Source organism: Motacilla alba, chromosome 28, assembly GCF_015832195.1.
Source record: "Motacilla alba alba isolate MOTALB_02 chromosome 28, Motacilla_alba_V1.0_pri, whole genome shotgun sequence".
Taxonomy (NCBI): domain Eukaryota; kingdom Metazoa; phylum Chordata; class Aves; order Passeriformes; family Motacillidae; genus Motacilla; species Motacilla alba.
In genome coordinates, this window is record NC_052043.1 from 1,559,056 (window position 1) to 1,577,491 (window position 18,436).

General features: G+C 46.7%; 2 protein-coding genes across 6 annotated transcripts in view; one reads left to right on the forward strand and one right to left on the reverse strand.

Annotated features, from left to right (window-relative positions):
• Positions 1–1,618: 1,618 nt before the first annotated feature.
• Positions 1,619–5,301, forward strand: KLF2 (Kruppel like factor 2). The gene is made up of 3 exons (XM_038163628.1): positions 1,619–1,776; positions 1,867–2,758; positions 3,193–5,301. Exons 1-3 carry the CDS (start codon positions 1,702–1,704, stop codon positions 3,366–3,368), a joined length of 1,143 nt encoding a protein of 380 aa, XP_038019556.1. The 5' UTR covers positions 1,619–1,701; the 3' UTR covers positions 3,369–5,301.
• Positions 5,302–16,085: 10,784 nt separating this feature from the next.
• EPS15L1 (epidermal growth factor receptor pathway substrate 15 like 1) overlaps positions 16,086–18,436 on the reverse strand; it is a 44,717-nt gene continuing 42,366 nt past the window's right edge. For 4 of the 5 annotated variants that reach the window (XM_038163583.1, XM_038163582.1, XM_038163581.1 and 1 more), the window contains one exon: positions 16,086–17,405. In XM_038163583.1, the coding sequence (XP_038019511.1) occupies positions 17,259–17,405 (147 nt within the window). In that variant the 3' untranslated portion in view covers positions 16,086–17,258. The remainder of the gene's footprint in view (positions 17,406–18,436) is intronic. The other variant, XM_038163584.1, reaches the window with a different exon arrangement.

Genomic DNA, 18,436 nt, shown 5'->3' on the forward strand with positions numbered 1-18,436 from the left:
TAAAACACGTGTAGCTATTGAGACGATCATTTACTCACCCTAGCAACTGAGTTTTCCCGAGGTGGTTAAACACAGCCACAAGCCTGGGATGGGCTCTGGTGAACAGGCTGGAAGTGCTTGGGAGAGCCAGAGCCCATCAAGGGCATTGCTCCTTCCCCTAAAGCCCATCAAGGGCATTGCTCCTTCCCCTAAAAGTGAGAGCTGTTCTCCTGCACCCTCCTGATTTCCAGCTCGCTTGGAAACCCCTCTAAAAGTGATTGCAAAAGGAAATATGGAGGAGGAAAGGAGAAAGCATAGCTTCCTTTGAACAGGCTCTCAAAGAATCAGCCTGTCCCTTGACAGATCATCGTTTTTCCCCCCTTCAGATCTGTCACTTTTGCTCCTGGATGATGGCCAAGCAGCCATGATCTTCAGGAACAGGAGTCTGGAGCGTGTTATCAGAAGTTATTGCAGAATTGCTCCTTCAGAGTCAGCATCTGAGCAAGAGGCCAAGGTAAGGGAGAAGAAGAATCTTCCCTCCTGAACAATCAAGCCCAAGACCATAAATTGCTTACAACCAGCGGAGATCACAGAAGCTACGTGCATTTTTTCTCTCATAATGTCACATTGCAACATTGATTTTGGCAATCCTTGTGCAGCAAATGGAAATTCTGCTACAGATCTGGACTTCCATTAAATGTAAAACTCCAGCAAAGGCCGTACAAGAGTGGCATCAAACACCTTTCTGTCAGCACCAAGATGAACCTGGGGCCTTTAGGGTGACCAGTGCCAAGAGACCCCATCACCAGCCCAGCAGTTTACCCATGGGAGCCGGGTAAACTCTCCCCCACTGTGCTCCTGACACCTTCCACTCTTCTTCCACCTTCTTTTTCTTTGCCCCAGGGATGAGGCTGGGTTGTGGGGCAGCTGCTCTGAGGTGTGGGGGGGTCAAACCCCTAATTCACGGTGTCTTTCTTAGTGGCCCCAGGGCAAGGTTCCCCTCAGTGCTCCCCTTCCCACAGCCCAGTCTCTGTTCAAAGCTTGTAGCCATCGGTGTCCTCTCATGTCACAGAAGTGTTCCAGGTCGGTGTTTCCAGGTCAGGGGGCCCCTGCTGCCCTCCACCCCACAGCACAGGGTCCCCTCGTGTCAGGAAGGATCGCTTAGGTGTTCCCAGGGGAGGGTCCCCCTGTGGCCCCTCATCCCACCCAAGCCCCTCACGGTGTCTCTTAGCACAGCACAGGGTCCCTGCAGCAGGGACCTGGAGATCCCTTGGCCTTGGCGTTCCCCGGGTTCACTTGTGGCAGAGACCCCTCAGTGTCCCGGCACTGTCCCCTGCCCCAGCCGGGGGTCGCGGCTCCCCTTCCCCAGCCCCAGCCGGGGGTCGCGGCTCTCCGGCCCCTGCCCCAGCCGAGGGTCGCGGCTGCCCCTGCCCCAGCCCCAGCCCCAGCCGGGGGTCGCGGCTCCGGGCCGCCCGCTCGCCCCGCGCCGAGGGGAGGGCGGCCGAGGGGGCCCGTCCCCGTCCCCGCTCCGCCCCGCTCGGGCTGGGACCGCCGCTGCCGCCTCGTCCTTTTATACCGGGGCTAAATTTAGGCTGCGCCCGAGCCGCTGCCTCCCGCCCGCCCCGTCCGGGACGCGTTTCCTCCGCTCCTGCAATTGGCCTGGGGCCGCCCGCGCCCGCGTTATAAGGTGCGCGGGGCGGCCGGCCGCGCTCGTCCCGCACCATGGCGCTGAGCGACACCGCCCTGCCCTCCTTCGCCACCTTCGCCAGCCCCTGCCGCGAGAAAGCGCTGCACGAAGTGAGTGTCCCCCGCGGCCGGCGCCCCGCGCCCCCCGCGCCCCCCCAGGCGAGCGGCGCCTCTAACCCTGTCCCTCTTCTCTCTCCCCAGAGGTGGAAGTGCGAGCAGGAGGCCAAGACCCCCGCCGGCACCTGGGGCGGCCTCTCCCCGCGCAAAGAGGATGAGGATCTCAACAACGTGCTGGATTTTATCCTTTCCATGGGCAGCGATGGCTACGGCCAGGGCGCTGCCGGCGGGGACTATCCCCCCGCCCAAGGCGAAAACGGTGGCTTTTACCAGACAAACCCGTCCCCGGGATGCTACAACGCCCTGGAGCAGGGCAGCCCCCCGCCCTACAACGCCGGCATCGTGCCGGAGATGATGCGTTCCGAGATGGACTCCAACTACTGCCCCTCCGGCAGCGTCCACGGCCGCTTCTTCGTGACACCGACCTTCGGGGGCCCGCAGTTCGTCGACAGCATTAAGCCCGAGCCCGACATGGACAATTATGGACCGGTCCTGGGTCTGGTGCCCCAGGCTTGCCCAAAGATCAAGCAGGAGGGGAACGCGACCTGCATGATGGCCTACGAGCAGCCCCGGGTGGCCAGCTCCCCGCAGATCCCTGGGGCAGAGACGCCCCCGCTGAGCCCCGACGATCTCATGGTGAATGACTGCCACTCGCAGATGATGTGCCCCTCGTCCGTGTCCTACCAGCAGAGTTTCCACCCGGCCTCCGGCTTCCACCACCCGCAGACCCACCTCCAGTACCAGAACACCTCCCAGTTCGGCCTTTTCGAGGACAGCCTGCCCTTACAGCCCTCAGCTCCTCGGGGCATGCTCACCCCTCCTTCCTCCCCTCTGGAGCTGCTGGACTCCAAACCCAAGCGAGGGCGCCGGTCGTGGCCGAGGAAGAGGACGGCCACTCACACGTGCAGCTACGCCGGCTGTGGGAAGACCTACACCAAGAGCTCGCACCTGAAGGCTCACCTCAGGACGCACACAGGTAATTAATGACTGTAATCACTGCTGATGGCTCCATGCGGGATGCGCTGCGTGCCGGCTGGGACAGCCCCGGGTAGAACAGTTGGCAGCCTGGCTTTTACCCTGTAGCCTGTTCCATTCACGCCTGGTGCTCGGGTCTGTAACGCCTAGGTGTTCACCTGTGTAGTCAAAGCTTTTCTAAGGGCTTCTAAAGCCCTTTCTTCAAAGGTTTGCACCGCAGGTATAGGTGAAAGTCCTTGGAGAAAGAGCTGTAGAAAGGGCTTTGGAGGAAGGGCTTTATGGTCAAGGAATTTCTAGTAATTCAGCTTAAAAGCGCTTGGATCTTGCCGTGGAAGGGCTCGGTAGCGAATAAAGGGATAGGCTGCAGTAAACCTCGGCAGGCTGCCCGGTGCACGATGCCACGCTGAGTCACGCTGTCCGCTTTCCCCCAAACAGGTGAAAAGCCCTACCACTGCAACTGGGAAGGCTGCGGCTGGAAGTTCGCCCGCTCCGACGAGCTCACCCGGCACTACCGCAAGCACACGGGGCACCGGCCCTTCCAGTGCCACCTCTGCGACAGGGCGTTCTCCAGGTCAGACCACCTGGCGCTGCACATGAAGCGGCACATGTAGCCCCAGCGAGCCTGCCCTGCCGCCGCTGGACCTTATTTAACTGCTCAGGTGCAGAAGGGTGAAGAATTCTGTAGCTGGTACTACACAGGGAGGCACCGACCCGACGCTCCAGGACGGACGCGGAGGATCTGCCGCGAGGGGAGGCTCAGCCCGGCATCTCCCGCAGGGAATCTGCCGTGCCTGGCTCAGTGACCTGCCCGTCCCGGTCAGGAGAACGAGGGGTTAATTTATGCAGCTTCTGTGAAGGGTAAACTCCGTAAGACTCCATACAGATTGTATAGAAGAAGCTGTAAATATGTTTTTTTTTTCCCCCCACCCCAATTCTAACTGCCCGTTCCTAAGCTTTACAAGACAATGTTTGTATGGAAACTGCCTGAAGTTGACCCTAGAAGAGAGAAAATGAATGTTACTGTAGCTGACGATGTTAGTCTAGATCTGTCGAAGGCATGGCTAAGAGAACACTCCTCTTGTTAGACTCTTTGGTTCACAGGTGCAATAGTATTCTTGTTTGCCATGATCTACACTAGAAGTACAGGGCTTGATGTCTTGTAAGAAAATAACCTATTTACTGTAATTTGTTTTTTTTTATATATTGTAAATAATTTTATACAATGAGAAATATTGTATATGTAAATAGAAGACAAATGGGTATTTTGCCTATTTCTGTTTTTATAAAAACGTAATTTTTCAATGTTTGAAAACATTTCATCTTTTTAATAAAACAAGTTTTAAATTGCTGTGATTTTTATTCTCCTTTGAGGTTTCCCTGTTACTTTTTTTTCCTGATGGCTGGACCAGCAACCACCTGATTGTGTTTCAAATCATCGACAGCTGCAACAAGACACTTAAAAAAAAAAAAAAATCTGAGCCGTGGATTTCTCTGAAATAGATAAGGGAGTAAGCAAGGTATTCTCACTGGTAAATAGGACATAGTACAGTGCTTTATCAAAAAATCAAACAGGAAAGTAGATCATATTCAAAATATACTTCCTAAAAATGGTTAAGTTAAGCAACGCTGTAATTTCAGTCTCATTTCTAGTTTATGCTAGACTATTTTAATAGCATTCTTAATGTTTTCCAGATGCAGTTATAGTTTTGCCAGCAGTGTGTGGGTTTTCACTATAAATTTAAACACTGCATTTTTGTAATTATGGGGGCTTATTTTAAGGCATTCTTGTACATAAATTATCCTTGTTCTCAAGAACTCGGTGCAGAATTCCAATAGAACAGTAGTGGAATTCAAGATGAATCCACAACACAGGTTAAAATACCTTCATAACTCCTTCCCCAAAACTTAAATTCACTTAATAACCTGTAGTGCCACCTAGATTTCAGGAGTTAAGACAGTTATTAACTATTTGGGGGGAAAATCAGCCGGGATTTGAGATTCTGAAAACTAATTGCAAGCAAACTGGGTGCTGCAACAGCTAAAGACTGCTACAAAAGTCAAATTGGGCCCCTAAAAAATTCTTCACAGCTGTAAATGAGCTCAGAAGGCCAGGCAGTAAATCCCAGCAGTCGCTCTGACAGTCTGATGGGCATCCTCTGTCTTCGGGGTGAGCTTGGATACCTGTGTGTCACTGCTAATCAAATATGCAGATTCAGCTTAATACTGCTGCATTTTTCCCTTAACCTGCAACTTGGTTTGAATCAAGATTGTGCCTTTTTTTTTTTCTGACTTAACGTGTTAGAATGCACAAGAAAGAAATCAACAGGAATGCATTTAGAGTAGCTACAAATATAGCTGCTCTTCTGTGAAAGCAAAGGCTGAAGCTGATCATGTGGAACAGATGTATTTTGGGCTTCTAATCATTGGCATGGAAGAACGAGTTCCACATTTCACTTTTGTAGTTCTTTCGAAGTGAAATACAAGGGAGCTTTAGCGTTTCATCATCAAAAACAAAACTCATTTATTTGCTAGAAAAAAAAAAAATAAAAATTGCACAATCTAATTCCAGAAAGTGAGGATGGCTTAAAGATGTTCTAAACTTGGCACATTCATTGTTGCAACAGTTCTAGGTATTTCCTTCTCTTTCCCCATAGCTGAATATTTTCATATTTCAGCAAGTCCTTTGGTGTTTATAACTTTAGGAAGACAATTTTAAACTTCTTACCCTCATCTCTTCATACTCACCTGGCTTTCCCTTGCTCTTTCTGAGGAACTGGAAATGGTTATGGTCATTCCCAGTTTTCAGCATTCCCAGTTTTTGTTATAACCCAGGTTCCAGTAACACAGTGCAAGCTTAGAGAATTCCCTTTTTTGTGATGCAATCTAAAAGACAAAGAGCCCCGTGCCTGCCTGGGGAAAAGGCAGAGCTTTTCAGGGATGGAGGAGAGCTTGGAAGCATCACAACATCACAGCACACTTATCTGGCTCTGCTTGTCCCCAGCCCTCTCCTGACCTCTGCCTGGTCTGACCAGTTTTCTTCCCTTCCAAATCCTCAGTCTGGAGAGGAGAAGGCTCCAAGGAGAGCTCAGAGCCCCTTCCAGTGCCTAAAGGGGCTCCAAGGGAGCTGGAGAGGGGCTTCAGACAAGGGCTCAAGTGACAGGACACAGGGAATGTCTTCACACGGCCAGAGATGGGACACTGGGAAAAAATTCTTCCCTGTGACGCTGGCGAGGGACTGGAATGGAATTCCCAGAGAAACTGCCACTGCTTCATCCCTGGAAATGTTCAAAGCCAGCTTGGACGGGGCTTGGAGCAGCCTGATCTAGTGGAAGGTGTCCCTGCCATGGCAGGGGTGGGACAGGAGGGACTTTGAGCTCCCTTCCAGCCCCAGCCACTCTGGGATTCTGTGGTTGCAGAAGAGCTGCAGCCTGTGAAGCATGGTGTGCTGCTCAGGGCCTTTGTGCAGAAATAAATGTCACCACAGCCACCAACCCTTAAAAAACCCTCAAAAAACCCTCCCGTGGCTACTCTGCAGCAGCCACCACCACACTGGGTGCTTCTCCTCCTCCGTGCTCAGCATGGGAGCATCCCAATCTGCCTTTGCTCCAGGTGAGTCTGGCTGCGAGGGTTCTCACCTCTGCTCCTGCTCACTAAAAAGTCTTCAGATAAGAGTTGATGTCTGCTATCAGGCAGATATTTGTGTTACCAAATAGTGCTCAGATCCCGACGAGCAGTGGAGGTGTGGAAGGAGGAGCAGGTGGTGCTCTCTGAGTCCTCAGATTAGTGACTCAACTGAAAATAGAGCAGAGGAATCCTCACCCAGAAACGTAAAAGACCTCATGTAAAAATCTATAAAGTCAGTCCTCTGAATGTGGGAAGGGATGGGGGGGACGAAGCACTAATAAAAGTTCACAAGAAACTTTCTTGTCATTGTTCTAGGGAGGGCATCTGTGATAATGGCTGTGTGGTCTTTACAGGAAACTGCAAGTTCTTGAATCTTGAGATCATCTTGTAGCAGAAAAAAGAAAAAAAAAAAAAAGAGATGCTGATCTCATTCTTCTCACATTCTATTATGAGTAATTGTCAACTCTTTTTTTTTTTCCTCCCCTTTCTTTAATTGTTTTAAATGAGTACATCCAAAGATACGCTGTAATCCCAGTGATCTGCCCAGCCCCCCCTAGCAGCAGGAAGCCACTAATGTTCCACATCTTCTAATAACTGACCATCAGGTTGTCATCTCTTAAGCAATTTTGTTCTAATTAACCATCTGCCTCTCAGGGAGCATCCAGTGACCACAGCCTGCAGCTATCCTGGATTTGATTTTAACATACCAGGGAAAGGAAACAAGCTACAGAAGTTGTAGTTAAACCCAATGGGAGGAAATGCAGAGTCCATTGAGAACAAGATTTTCACTCATATTAATATAAGACACCACAGCCATGGGCTCCCTATAGCTGTAAGATAGATTGTGAAGTGAGTTAGAGCAGGTTAAGTGCAGAAACAAGAAAATCTTGCACCATGGTCCTGGTGAAAACAGAGGTAAATATTGCTAAACTCAGGCACCATCCAGAGCAGTCGCTGCTCAAAGTTGGATCATTCCATGGGGAGTTTCAGAATATTGTTTCACTCTGCTAAAATGGTTTTTCCTCACCCACTGACTTGAGAAGAGTCAGTTAAACTCCTCTGAGATGGGACCTCGCTGTCAGAACACACTGTAATTCTGAAACAGCCCAGCCCAGACCAGGTCCAGCCGCTGCAGGGCCGTGTGGCTCGGTCCCCTTTGGGGTCTCCAAGGTGACACAGCTCCCTGTGCTCACCCAGCACAAACCCAGAACCAATCCAGCACTGGAGAAAGAGCCCAGCACCACACCAGCAGCACCCCAGCACCCTGTGCACACCCAGCAGCAGCCCAGCAGATTGTGCATTGCCAGCAGCACCAGCCTGGCAGGCTGTGCACACCCAGCAGCACCCCAGCACCCTGTGAACAGCCCAGCATCAGGCTGTGCACACCCAGCAGCACCCCAGCACCCTGAGGAACAGCCCAGCACCACCCCAGCACCCTGAGGAACAGCCCAGCATCAGGCTGTGCACAGCCAGCACCACCCCAGCACCCTGAGGAACAGCCCAGCACCACCCCAGCACCCTGAGGAACAGCCCAGCATCAGGCTGTGCACAGCCAGCACCACCCCAGCACCCTGAGGAACAGCCCAGCAGTGCCAGCCCAGCACCCTGTGCACAGCCAGCACCCAGCAAGCCAGCAGGCAGGACACCTTCAAATCTGGTTTTTTTTAAGCCTAAAGTAGAAGGCCGGACTAGAAAACCCCCCTGGCTTTTCTGGAAGGGTATTTTAGATTCGGTGTTGTAGCTGATCGCATCCGGAAGAGCTGAAGCTTCAGTGCTGGCCATGGCTCACCTCGTGCAGAATGGGGCATTTCAACCTGTGCGAGCCCTTGGTTACTCACAGCCATTTACAAACGGCCTGAAAACATTGACTGGCTCTAAACTTTGGTCTTCCATCCACAAGAATGCCAAAATAAGTTTGTCCACTCTTGAAATTATAGGATTGTGTGGTTCTGTGGTTTTCTGTGGTAGAAGCTCTGTGGTTTCTTAAGCTATTTTGTGCACCTCTAACACAGAGTAGCTGTTAGGCTTTGCTTAAATTGAATTTTTGAAGCCAGAACCCCAAGCTCTAGCAATTTCTTTTGCTATATTTAGAAAAAAACAACTACAACAAAGTCATGTAGCCATCGCTATGGTAACTAGCAAAGAATTCATCCCAAACCCCATGTAATTTAGCAGGGGGAAAGCCACTCCTCTTGCTAGCATCCAAAACCTACTTGGTGGCATCTTCAAACTCTAAAATTCCTGGGTGTCCTCGAAGCAGCTGCTCTCAGCTGGGTCTGCCCCAGGTCCTGCCTGTGCAAGACATGTCCTAAATGCTGTGAGGGAAGCAGTCAGAGCTCCGAGCTCCAGCACTGCAGCAGCTCCTCTGCCCATGGCAGCGCTTCCCACTGATCTGGAGGAGTAATTGGTTTACCAGCCAAACTCCAGTAACCCAAAGCACACAGCCATGCTCAGTTCACAGGCCCTGGAAGCAACTTCTTCCATGTTTTGGTTCCCAGCGGCTCCACAAAGCTCTGCATCATTTGATCCCAAACAATCCATTCCCTGCCACTTCAGCTGAGATCGGGAGCGGCCCCTGCCACAAACCAGCGCCTTCCACTTGCCTCCCACAAAGGATGCACGGCTTTATCCTGAACTTGTTAGGTAGAAAATATATTCTATTTACTCTTTTGAGGGCTGATTTTTCAGCCACAATTATTTGATCTCACAATATTTACTGCAGACACTAAAGATGAACCTTGAGGACTGCTTTATAGAATGAAGAGGGGGTTAACTTTACCAAAACCTCCTTTCTAAGCACAAGGAGAGCAGAAACAACCAAGTTTCCATTTACTCTGTAACCACTGTTAGCATTCGTTACCTCCTTATTTCCCTGCTGGAAGTCCTTCTAGGAAATCAGAAGTTTTCTGCCTGTTTTGTGAGCATAAATTCAGCAACACAGAAATTGTGGGTGAACTTACCTGGTACAGGTTTGTAATTGGAGTCCTGCTTCAAATCACTTTTACTTTAGTTTCTGCAAACAGCTCAGAGCATACCTGGAGTTCTGACTCATTATGTCACAAAGAAATATCTGGAATATCATTTTGGAGACGATCTCCTGTGACATTTAATGTATCAGGTGAACAACTACGGAGCCTGAGGCTTAAACACAAAAGAAATAAAAAGACACAAAAGACCCAAAAATATCCTCAGATCCCAACAACCATCTATTTACAGCCTGTGTGCAATGACAGCACGAGTTTTGTTATCTTAATTATTTTATATTATATTGCAAAATCAGAGATAATGCCTGGGTGTCCTTTCTGTGGAAGCAAGGGATAGGCAGAGAGCACAGGGCTTGGTCATTCTGAAAATTGTGATCAAGGACCTTAATGGGAAGTTAAACAGCAGAATAGATTGTGCGTGCTGCTGGCAGAGTCCTGTGAGATTTCATCAATGAGGAAGGCTGCAGCAATTCTACGAGACGCTGCATCAGCACCAATAAAAATTTTAATTGTGGTCATAACATTAAAAAAAACCAAAAAAACCAACCAGACAGGAGGGAAAAGGTATTCAGAGTGACTGCACTGATAGTCACGTAGAGCAGACGGGAGATTCAGCAGTTCCAGAGATAAACCTGGCAGCACTTCCAGCGTGGGAGCTCAGGATTCCAGGAGGAGAGCTGGGCCTGGGACATATTTGGGTTCAGTCAATAAATGCTACAGTCGTGTTTGAGGTTTAACAGCTGGGCTCAGACCCTGGGCAGCCTTTAGGGTGAAATCTCCACATCCTGAACGGAATGGTGATGCTTTTCTTCCCTTCCCAGGGAAGGGGCTCTTAGGCCACGCTGGGTACAGGGGCGTCCTTTCAGACTGAGCCCAGACAAGGTGGATCAGGACAGAATTTGGCAAAGCACAGGTGATGCTGCTGGCTGGGCTGGGGGTGTACCCAGGAGCTGCATCAACGCCGGATGGCTCAGCCCTGAAAAGAGCAGCCTGGCTGAGCTCCAGCAGCGCCTCCAGCCATGCCTTAGCCAGCCTTCAGTGATATTTGTGATTCTCAGCTCATCAGGGATTCCAGCTCTTGGGCTCGCTGGGCTCGGCTGGGGCACGCAGCAGGAATTTGGCTAACACAGGAAAAGAGGAGAGAGCTGTGTGAGGTTCCAAGATGTCTTTATTGGTCTTTGTAGCTCTTCCATGAAGGTCTCGAAGGCCTCAGGGACAGCGGCTCTGCTGAGCCGGGCAGAAGCAGGGGTTTATAGAGGGCAAGAGGGGAGCGAGGATTGTCCAGTGGTGAGGGGTAAAGGAAAGTGACCTACAGCCTTGCAGAGAGATGAGCAAGGGTATTACCGTGGGGCTTCTGGGCAGTCAGGACTTGGTGAAGGCAAGGAGAAATCTTGACTCCATTTCACAAGGCTGGTTTATTATATTATGATATATATTACATTAAAAAGACCACACTATAACTGTACTACAAAGAACAGAGAGAAAGATTCATCAGAAGGAATAGAAAGGAATGAATCACAAAGTTCTGTGACTCCCAGAGAGTCCCAGAGCTGCTGCCCCCTGGATTGGCCACCAAGCAGAAACATCCCACACTGAGCAATGGAGGAAGCACCTGCTGCATCCCACAGCAGCAGATCACAAATTGGTTACCCTTGAAGCTGAGGCCCTTCAGCTTCTCAGGAGAAGAAAATCCTAGCAAAGAGATTTTCACAAAATATCACAACCACACAGGGGTCCGAGAGCAGGAGAGGGGCTCCTATGGTCCAGTCATCATCTTGCCTGTCTCAGGCCTCTGGACACCAAGGCAGGTTTGCAGGGCCTGCGCTGCTCCACGCAGGGATGAGAATGCTGCGAGTGCCAGACCCCAGAAACCCGAGTGGGAGCAACACGTGGACAGCTGGGCCATGGTTTTACGAGAGACGAGAAGCACGACACGATGAGGATTGGGTAGGGATTGTGCCCGCCCGTGACACGCCGCGTTCAAATCCTCCAAAATGGGAATGTGCTGAAAATATCGGAGGGAAACCTGCCTTGGCAACCTGCTGCTGACTTCAAGCAGGTGAGCAGGAGCAGGCAGGGAGAAGAATGAGTCAAGGTGAGTCAGTGGAACAGCCCAAGAGCCAGGTGTGTTTTTCCAGCCAGCCAAAGGTTGTCTCTGGTGATCTCGCCACCACTCCCAGTGTAAACTGCCAGGACATCCAGCACTGCACTGCTGGGGAAGGGCGTGGTGCTGGATTTGGGACTGGTCTGCTCAGCCCAAACCTGGCTGGGACAAGGAAGAAAGGGAAGGACAGGAGGGAAACCACTGCAGAGGGCACCTGCCGACAGGAAAAATATTTCAGTGCAGAGAACAGAGCTGTTCTTCAAAGCAAGATTCACAGATTTAACAGAAAAACTTGTGAAACTGTGGACAAAAAAAAAAAGAGTGCTGAAATCTCAGAGCTCCAAAAAGTAACTTTCATTTATTATATTAAACAATAACATTTCTCTTATTATATTAAACAATATAACACATGAGATGGGTTAAAATTAAAATACCTTACAATTTGTTATAACATTTGAAAGATAAATATAACCACAATAATGTACATATTTGGAGATATTAGTCAGATTTAGGTCAACACTGCAGTTTCCACTTTGTGTTTCCACCTTTTCAGGTCAAACTGAAGAATGATATAATAAAAGGGACACCAGAAGAGCACTCTGTACTTGCAACAGCAGAAGGAACCACAGTCACTAGGAGTTTTCCTTTGAAATTTAAAGGGTGAGGCAGAAGTTGGAAAAATGAAAATTCCATTTTATAACAAATTAGCCTTTATTTATAAAACTTTCAAGTAAAAAGAGCAGTATATCAACTGATCAAACAGGTGTGTCAATGAATTACAGTTAACATATTTACTCTAAAAATAAATCTTCTATGATTCCATCATACTCCAAGCAGAATTCCTTTCTAAGAAAAGATGGTTGCTGTGAAGTCTACATAGATGCAATACATGACCAAATATATAACCAAAAACTTGGCTGTTCCACTAGTACAGGAAGATAATTGAATTAGATCCTTAACAGCAGAGATCAGTTCACATCAACAGAGTTCCAGCTCTAAATGAGGATTAAGCAGAAATGAAATTCCTGAGAGGGAGGAAAAAAAATATAGAAGAAAGGAGAAATCAAACTCTTACACAAGGGAAAGCAACAATTCTGCTTGGACCAAAACTCCTTGGGCCACGGGTCTACAGAACAAATATTCTTAATGAAGAAACACTAAAGAAGAAATAGTAACCCCCAAAAAGATGGTAAGAAGACTTCAAGAAAAGTGTGTTATCCTTAAGATGACAAAATGGTTTCTACAATAGTGCCAACAGATTTCACGGATGGGAATTAAAAATAAAAAGGCTTACGTAGACACAGCTTGGAACTTCCTACACTTTGAGAGCACAGTACAAGGAACAAGATACAGGAGGGGCTGATGACCCTCACAGGGCAGAGGTTCCATGAAGAAAAAGCCGCCTATATAAAAATATTTCTTACAGCATGATGGTGGAAGCATGACCTTTATGAGCATCTGTGTTTATTGCAGGGTGACTGGGAGGTTTGAAGGTAACTGAGGGAAACCACTGAAGGCAACTGTGAACACACAGTTCTGTGAGGGGCAGTGGGAAATTCAGAATCTGTGCCCCACGTGCACTGCCTGCACACGCAGGCTCAGTGGGAGTAACTGTCTGTCTGTCCTGTTCAACTGCTGTGCCTTGTCACCTCGATTTTTTAAGACTTTGCTAAGCTTTCTGATGTTTGTATTCTTGTAACAAACTTTCTTGCACACAATTCTATAAATAACTTTATATTCTTTCATGGAGGTTTATGGTGGTTTATATTCTTTCATGGAGGAAGAGAGAATTGATGGACTCTTGGTTTGTCCAGTGTCATTGGACAGGTCACTTTTAGAAAACTATAAATGTTAGAGTCAGAAAATAAAGGTCCCTCTTTTTTATTCACCTAGAGAGCAGCAGTGTCCGTGTGGTCATTTCGTGTCATATTGTGACAGTGCCTCAGGGCTCTGTGCAATCCAGGCCTTTCCACGAGTCAATTCAGCAGTATGTGTTCCACATAAAACGTGTGTGCCACCATAAAACCCTGCTGAACTCTGACTGATCCCTCCAGGTACCGCCGAGGCTGACAATTTATCTAAGGAAAGAAGAATCACCCCCACTCTTCCCTCTAAGCCAAATGTGCAATGGATATTTGTTCCTCCTGAAGTCAAAGCTTAGGTGGAAATGGAGGAAACACAGAACTGGCATCCAGATGACAATTATGTGCAACCAATCTAACTGGAATGAAGCAAGAAAAACATGTTTCCCATCTTTGCCCGCGACTGTCTGGGGTGTGTGTGGGTATGGAAACAGCTCCCCACAAATAATTTTCTTGAAAAAGGAAAAGAAAGGGAAGAGGGAAGAGGGAAACTATGAGCAAGCATAGAAGAAAACTCGCTGCCTCCGCCCAGAGAAGAAAGACGACATGCAAGATCAGCAGCTGAACCTACATTCCAAACAGATGCTTTAGGAACTACAAAGAATGTGAAATTACATCCAGTGCAGATCACTACGACTTTCTGCCAGAGTTCTCTTACACCTGGCACAGCTAATGAACAGTTTTTCATGTCAATTAAAGAAATCTGGATACAAATGGATTAGAAATCATTTCTCCTCTTTTCTTTAACCAGGACTTTGAAACTCTCAGAACCATGAGCTAATCTGAATTTCTGTAAAGATTCGATTCCAATTCTGCATCCATCTGTGGTCACAGAATTCACACATACACACAAGCTTTAATATATAGAATATATATGCATATTCTACATATTCACTGTATATACATCTTTTATGTACAGCACAAGGAACTATATACTGGACATAGCATGTGGGCATGTATATACACACACTATGACTGCATTGTACAATACTCTATATATATATATATATATATATAAATGTATATACACATAGACACAAATAATCTGGGTCTCGCTGTACACTCTATATGCACTGGGGGTATTCACATTTTCCATATCTTACACTGTATGTCTTTTATCTGCCCAAATAGCAAAACCAGGCGTGTTTGTGCTTTAAATGTCCCTGGTCTGGAGGAAGAAGAGCAAGGTCTTGCAATAAAGTTTTGCCTCAAAGAGCAAGTGCAGGTATTGTACAAACACTCAGTTACAGCACGGGGAAAGAATGTGGGGAATCTTCTTTTTTTTTTTTTTTTTTTTTTTTCAACGTGAGAAATCACAGCTAGGTTTTCTTCTACTGCAGTGACAACATTTTGAATCAAGGGTGTTTCAGTACATTTAAGGTTCCTAAATCTAATACTGTGTATAGCCAATATACTGGGTTCTGTCCCTGTTCGTGGGCTGCAGTTACTGTCCAAGCAAGTATGAGCAAGAGTCAATAAGGAAATAGAAAAACGAGCCCTAACACTACACAGAATGCTGGATTAATTCACATTTCTGTCTCCCTGCTGGACATCTTGAAAACATCACCTCACTGGCCTAGAAGCATTGTAAAGTCAGTGTTTTGGGGCCCTGACAAAGCAGCAGAAAGTCTTGTTACGGTACAGAACTTCAAAAATGCATCAAGCTCTTTAGTGATCCACCTGTCCCACTGGAGTGACATCACCCCGTCCAGAGCTGGCATGACTTTCTGGGTTTTACTGTAGCAGGAGAGACACCACAAGGACTCAGGAGGATCTTACACATGGCTGCAGTCTGTATGACTGCACTGAGAACCACGCAGCCACTTGCTTTTGGAAATTGCTCTCACACAGCAAAAGTTTCTTCGTGCTACCTCAAGCCGGACACAAGTCAGCTCTCAGATATTTGAAGTTCTATACACCAACAGAAGAGAGAATTCTTTTGTGTTTTGGCGTGTTTGATCACGTAACCCAACATCTATTAGAGAAAAATTATTGCAAAGGGAAGGGATCTCAAATCAGGTCCTTCAAAATTAGAAATAGCTTCTGTGGCATGCCAAAGGGCTCATTAAAGGACAGTATTAAAGACCCATTAGATGGTTGGTTTTGGTGTTAGAAATAAATCTTCTCTCCTTCTGAGGAGAATAAAAGGTTTACATTATTTGTTGTACTATTAGCACAGGAGACACAGAGCAAAAGGGGAGCTGTGACTCCTGAAAATAACACCCTAAACATGAACAGATGTGTGTGTCTGCACACCCACCCATCCACGAAAGCCTGAGACTACAAATGCCACGTCCTGGCTGCATTTCAGAGCTGGAAACCACCGAGATGCTAAAAAAGATCCAATCTGACTCCTGCGTGTAAGGAAAGCATCCAGGGTAAGGCAATCCCATCAGAGCAGGGAAGGATTGTTTTCATTCACTGAGCAGGCACTATCGTCGTAGTACGAAAAGAAAAGTAAGGAAGCAAGGACATAAAAAATAGAAATGCATTGAAGATGATGAAGGAAATATCACATTAAAAAAAGAGAACATGTTGTAAGACGAGGGCCACATCAGTAAGAACACAGAATGTAAAGCTTTTGTATTCCCAGAGAAGGAAGGGCAGGAAAGAAGACTGAGGGCAGTTTAAAATGCTGTGCTAGATCCCTACTCTACGAGACAGAAAATTCCAAGGCAAACACAACTGAAGTTTCAGAATTCCTGTAATCAGAAAAGGCATTTCTAGCAAGCAAATGAAATTCACAGACTTATATTTTTTTTCTATGGCGTGTCAAACACATTGTGTTGTGTTCTCCAGGTGGAAGCATTCAGTGCACATAAAACCTGTTCCTACCTGGTCTGAGCCCTGCAAACTGGATTTGAGAGCCAACCCAGGCAGTGCTGCCACAACTGACGTGTGAATGTGTATTTGGCAACTAAAATCTGATTCAGCTTGGCTTCATTTCAGCTAAAGCTGCTTGATCTGTAACCCCAGAGGGGTGGAACTGAAGAAGCAGAGGTAGAGACTGTCCCCAAGGGTCACCTGGCTGACACAAGCTATTCCGTGTGCTGGGAGCTGGAGTGAATGAGGGTACAACGAGGGTAGGGGGGAGCACTCCTCAAAACATGGCAAATTTCCACCACTTCATTGCTTGATGTCACATTAAAGCAGCACCCAAATGTGTATCACCGCCTTGCGATCCCGTTTGCTCACAGTAAAGCAAATTTTTACTTCATAACTTAACTGCTAAATTATTTCTCCTATTTATTGAATTAATTCCCGCTTTTAGTTGTACACAGTCATTAAAACTCAATGCAAACAGAAGTTTAAATTAGAAGAAGTACTGATTTCTGGAGTCTTCAAATTTGTACTGTTTTATAGAGTTCACTGTATCCATCATATATGAATTGTCAGGTTCTTTTGTAAAAGCCACAACCTCTGGATAAAAATACGAAGGAATTTATGTTTTGACATAGATGATGCAGAAGTACTGATTAGCCTACCATGAATTATTAAATAAATGTAACAAGTGAAAGCTAATTCTAGAAATATTCTCTTTTTATGACATTTTCTTTTAAATCCACACTGCAGCCTCAAAGACCCAGCAGAATCCAGGTTCTAAAAAAACCAGATTCACAAGCTGCAGTTCACCCTATGCAACATTTGTGTTTCAGATAAAGAAATTTTCAGTACCTTAGGATTACACATTAGATTTCTTACAAGCAATAAATTTTATCTAGAACATATAATACAGCTTATACAGTGTTTCCTGCAGGTTATGCACTTGTGAAGCCACACAGAGCCTGGCCAGACACAACCAGCCAGTCCCGTTTAGCTCTGAGGGTGACTCAAATTATTCTCACAAATATAAACCAAGGATTGAGTATTTTTATAAAAGCTTTGTTCCAAGGTTTCTCTCGAACAGGGTGAAGGCCAAGACCCTCTTTAAGAGTTTGGCATGTCAGCCTTACTGAGTGCAATGGCCAACTCAAGGTCTTCTTGTTCTTGTCTCCTCAACCGAGCCAGTCTTTCCTGCTCTGCTTTTTCACTCTCTCTCTTCGCCCAGGCCAGCTGCTGCTCCTCATTTCCAAACTAAAAGAACGAAAACGGAAAATCAATTAATGAAGTCACCCACCAGCTCGAAGAAATTATGCAAAAAAAAAATAAAATACAAAGAATCAGACTTATTAAATATACAGCTCAAGTACGCCAGGCTTAGGGCAGTTCTAGATTGACATGGAAATTCACTCACTGGTTTCCTCACTTCATCCTTTATTTCCTTACTTTCTTCCTCCTTTATTTCCTTAATTCCTCCTTCCTTTACTTCCTTCCTTAGTTTATTTCTTTAGTTACCTCCCACCTGGAAATTAACCCACACACGGGGTGCAAGTCCCTGCATCTGTGGCTCAGCTGGGTATGAAAACTGCCCCAAAAAACCCTCCAAGTGAACAAAAAAAAAAAGGAAGTTCACGGTTTGGAAGCACAGCAACTACAACCATTTGAAGGAATAAACAGCTGGTAAAGCTAATGGTTATTTATTCTTGTGCAACTGCACAACAGAGGGGTTTATTGTGGCAGTTCCTGCCAAGGGGGAGCGGTTGGAGAAGTGATTTTGGACACTGCTGCCATGGGGGAAGTTTCATCACCAAATCAAAAGTTACCCCAAGTGCTCCTGTTGCTGTTCATAAAATACACGGAGTTTCACCACTAAGAAATAATGTGAGAGAATCCAATTTACTTCAGCAGAGAACACTAAGGAAATATCTTTATATTTTATATTTTAATACTTTAAAACATTCGGCTCCTAAACCTGTTTGGGCTCCCCTCAACACGAGTACAATGCAGCAAAACTTGTCCAAAATGATTTTCTAGTATTTACACTGAAGGATGCAAAACTCTGCTTGTTTGAACTTTTGGAACAAAATCTGACATTTTGTGATTGAAATCACAGCAATTTCAAACTCAAATCTAATCTGTTCCCAGCTAATTTTAGCGTTTGCTGAGGAGGAGGATGGGAACAGCTGCATGCAAATGTTTGCATTAAAGCCCACTTCTAAAATCTGCTTTTTTTTGGTTTGTTTTTGGTTTGTTTTGAAGGTTTTTTTGTGGTTTTTTGGCTTTTT